Source organism: Mitosporidium daphniae, assembly GCF_000760515.2.
Source record: "Mitosporidium daphniae strain UGP3 chromosome Unknown contig-220, whole genome shotgun sequence".
NCBI lineage: Eukaryota > Fungi > Microsporidia > Mitosporidium > Mitosporidium daphniae.
The window spans coordinates 1-4,171 of NW_013546599.1; the positions used below are offsets into that span (position 1 = coordinate 1).

General features: G+C 39.3%; 3 protein-coding genes across 3 annotated transcripts; 1 reads left to right on the top strand and 2 right to left on the bottom strand.

Annotated features, from left to right (window-relative positions):
* Positions 1-514: 514 nt before the first annotated feature.
* DI09_220p10 (endoplasmic reticulum protein) lies at positions 515-1,225 on the top strand (the record flags this gene model as incomplete). The annotated part of the gene is made up of 2 exons (XM_013383008.1): positions 515-936; positions 979-1,225. 2 exons carry the CDS (start codon positions 515-517, stop codon positions 1,223-1,225), a joined length of 669 nt encoding a protein of 222 aa, XP_013238462.1.
* Positions 1,226-1,376: 151 nt separating this feature from the next.
* DI09_220p20 (uncharacterized protein) lies at positions 1,377-2,203 on the bottom strand (the record flags this gene model as incomplete). The annotated part of the gene is made up of 2 exons (XM_013383009.1): positions 1,377-1,504; positions 1,600-2,203. The coding sequence occupies 2 exons, from the start codon at positions 2,201-2,203 to the stop codon at positions 1,377-1,379; spliced, it is 732 nt and encodes a 243-aa protein (XP_013238463.1).
* Positions 2,204-2,284: 81 nt separating this feature from the next.
* DI09_220p30 (uncharacterized protein) lies at positions 2,285-3,934 on the bottom strand (the record flags this gene model as incomplete). The annotated part of the gene is made up of 1 exon (XM_013383010.1): positions 2,285-3,934. The coding sequence occupies one exon, from the start codon at positions 3,932-3,934 to the stop codon at positions 2,285-2,287; it is 1,650 nt and encodes a 549-aa protein (XP_013238464.1).
* Positions 3,935-4,171: the final 237 nt, after the last annotated feature.

The window sequence follows — 4,171 nt, forward strand, 5'->3', positions numbered from 1 at the left end:
TCCGCTGAAAGCAGATCAATTGCATGGCAGATTTTCCCTTCTTTGATCAACAACGAGGTGTAAATAAGCTCGTTAAAATGCCTTATTATGATTTCCTCTTCGGAATTCTCTGTCAAGGCAAAATTTTTAATTGCAGGACTGTTGGTTGCCATGTTCGCTGAAGAGCAAAGGCTCTTAAAGTAGCCAAACAAAGATTTTAATCTCGCGTCAGATGATACCTCTGAAAGGCGGCTGCTCTCTTCCATCAATTTGCTGAATTGCGACAGTGCGTATAGAGAAAATAAACGATACACCTGATAAACTGCCCTAATTATTTCCGAAGAAGATTCGCGTGGAGCATATCTTTCGACGAGCTGGATTGTGCCCAGGTAGTTTCCTGCATGGTAATGATTGTAAATTTCATTGAACTCAGCCCTCGAATTCAAGGTCGAAATCACTTGAAGGGACATATGAAAATTTAAATTTAAACTTAAAATGGTAAAAAATTATTTTCCATATCGCAGCTTTCAGGATAATGTCTCTTCAATATTCAATCGTCTTTTCCATTCTTATTGGTGAATTATCGATCATCGCACTTTTTCTGATTCCAATTCCATTTATCATCAAGTCTTCTATAGAGCTAGCCCTGATAAAGACAAGTCGTTCTTCTTTGGTCAATCGAATCGCAATGGCCATATTCGTTCTGGTCTTCATCTTTTTCTTAGATTCTTTCCATAAGATGCTAAAATTCCACACCGCCATCAGCGAATTAACTTCATATGCTGGCCCTTTGCAAACGGATTCTTCAGAGTTTGGATCAATGAACAATCGCAATATGCATCGCCCGCAAAGCCACCATCACCATCATAATTCCTTCCAATCATCAGCCCTATATTCGACGCTATTTTATGCGCAGAGAAATGTTTATCTTACGGGGATGGTTTTGGTTTTATTTTTGTAAGTTATCCATACGTTTTATATACTTTCTAGGGTCATTAGGAAAATGCAGCAACTAATCAAGGAGCGAATGGATAATAGGCAGGTAATTTCCAGTACAGAGTCTACGCTTGCTAAATATATTAACGAAATTGCCATTCTGGGCGAAGAGAATTCAAAGCTTTGCTCGCAAATTTCACTCTTAAAGAAAGATAATGAAGGGCTGGTGCTGAAAATAAGATCGCAATCGAGCGAAAAAAACTCTGAATACAAGCGCCTGTCAGATTTGCTTTCAAATCTGGATGTATGAATTGGCTTATATTAATTTTTACTAGGAAAAATCGGGTACTGCCATTGTACAGGATCAGGAATGACTTTATGTTACCAGTTATGCTTCTGGATGACGTCACCAATAAATTTACCAAATGACCAAGCCCTAAACGAACATACAAGCAACCGATTCAGATAGAATCGAGCAAAGATGAAATTTTGATGAAAGATGTGGTGGATGTCTTTTTATCGGAAAACGATATGATGATCTCACCTTGGGAAAGTAGTTGGATTTTAGATTCCCACGTTGGAAGGTTTTCTAGAAAATTAAACAAGAAAATGCAACACTTGTTCTGTTTAACAGCGAATGGACGTTCAAGCAGGAAAGCGGGACTGAAATGCATTCCAATTTACTTGAGCCTATGATTTGACGTACAGGAATGTGGATTGTAGCCAAGGAATGGTAAATCACAGCAAGGGGCAATAGCTGTTCGCCATTGGATGACAGCTCCCAAAGGGAACAATGAGGGGTTCGATATCCCTTCCCCGCAACCAAAACCCTAATATTCCACTGGTTAACGGATGTTGATAAGGGATGTTTTGGACCATACATGGAAGTGTAGTGCTTTTCAGAAGAAATCGTCATCTGAGAAAAGAAATCCTCAAATAATTTGGAGTGCTCAATTTGTGCGATATCTTTATCTTTGCCGTTGTAGATATCCTTTTTGAAGGGGAGACAGGAGATCTCGTCCCATTCAAACGGAAACAAGATAATGGAAGTGATGGAGCTAAACCCCTCTAGTCGAAACGCCTGCAAGAGGATTTTAAACTCCACATCAAAAATTGCCAGAAACCCAAAAGAACTTCCAATGAGAAGCCATTCAAGATAACTTGGCCTGCAATGTGACTTATCTATTTGGTCCCTGTGTACTGGCGAATTAAAAAACGAAGCACTTTGGTATATTGGCAGCCCAAGAAACGCAGGCCAGCTTAGTTGATCAATAAAGTATTTATTCATTCCAAAAATACAGCCAGCAACACAACCAACAATTCAAAAATCATAAACTGGGCCAAAATTTTATTTTTACTCTAAAATTATCTATGCGCCAATTGATGGCTTTAAGGCCTTTTTCGATACTCTATCGGGAGAAGATACAATATATTGCGGGATCTTAGCCCTTTCAAATATCGATTCACCCGTCTGATAAGTCTTTGGCGTTTTACTACCCATTAGGTCTGAAAGGTTAATAGTAGCGAGACCACTATCTGGGAAGCTGAATGGCCCATAAACAATAGATGGGAAATCGGGCTGAAAGATCCAAATGGTAATATTTTGACCTGGAGGCTCAACGGGCACCCATGTGATGTTGAGGGTCCCAACATTTGAAACTCCAACTGTGTCTGAAGCAGACGTTTCGACGATGTTTCCTGCTGCCAAGATAGAAAATTCTTGAGAGGAACCTTTTCCCGTTGTAGAAGTAACAACAACCTTGTAATGGGAAGTGTTTAATATTCCCAAAGTTGAAAGGTCAATAGTAAGAAATCCATTATTAACTGCAGTGAAGTTATAAGTATAACCAGAGATAACATCGATAAGCTTGATACTAGCCTTGCCAGAAAGTACACCAGAAGAACTCCATTGAACAGGGAGACTAGTGGTCGTATTTTTATAAACAACGGAAGCATTTGGCTCAGTTACATTTAATACGATCGGAGAGTATACTGAAAATGAAGTTATCCCAACTCCAAGTTTCGAGGTGATCATTGAAGTGTATTCACCTGCTTCTATATTTATCTCATCAGGGATAAAGGAGTAAATGCCGATGTTGGGAACAGAAACTTTGAACTCTAGACTAGAGGCTTTGTAAATTGAAAGTTCGACGGTTTTCTGCAATCTGTCAATCGGTTTCCAAACGATGAATATTTTTTGCACGGCATATACATTGGAAGGAATGGCGGTTACATTTAAAGATGCTTTGGAGATGTATAAAATACGGGATGAACCAGAACCGATTGACGATACCACTTCAACTTTATAGGCACCTGCGGCAATTGTTCCAAGAGAAATGTTGTAGTAACCCTTATCAGAAATGTTCTTTGCAACATGATATGAGGCTTCAGAGTTCATATCCCTCACATAAATGTTGGCAGTCTCGTTACATTCAAATGGTCTCCAGTACACAGAGATGTTTTTTCCAATATGAACAGAATAGTTAGACAAAGTAACATCGATATACTGAGAAAGGATCAGGAATGTATTTGAAATTCCTGCACCAAGGGGGGTTACAATGGTAAGGCTATACTCACCGGACGCAATGGTCGAACCAAACTGTGAAACAGAAATTTCGGCCATACCAGAGTCAGGAATGGTTACGTTCTTGAACACGGATGAGGGAGAGTAAATACTACTCAGGATTGCGACGACATTGAAGATCGCTCCTGCAGAGGGTGTCCATGTAACTGGGATGGAGCCAGTGTTTTCGATGCTGATGGAAGTGTCGACATTTACATCAATCCCAGTTTCTGAATAGATGGTAAATTGGGAGCTAACACCCGATGAAATAGAAGAGGTGATATTTAATATATAGATACCAGGGAGGACATTACCAAAAATTTTATTTCGGTTTTTGATGGAGTTGCCGACATTTAATTTCGCACCCGAGAATGGTTTTGCCAAAGCGGCATTCAATCCGTCTAGGAAAAAAAAGAGAAATAGAAGCTTAAGAAAAAATGTTGTCTTCCCAAGCATAGGTAAAGAAAACAGGAATGAGCAAGGGTTTTATACCCTGCGATTGTTGTCTTCCTGTGTTGCCATGGAAATGAGGGAATAAATAAATTGAGTTGAGATTTCCAGTGGGAAATTTTTTTAAAGCAAGAAATTTCCTCTCTCTTTACGGCCAATACTATTGGCATGATTTAAAATGAGATTCATATCTGACATGGCTCGCCATAGTGAAAAATAAGATGCTACTATGAAGGCAACGAA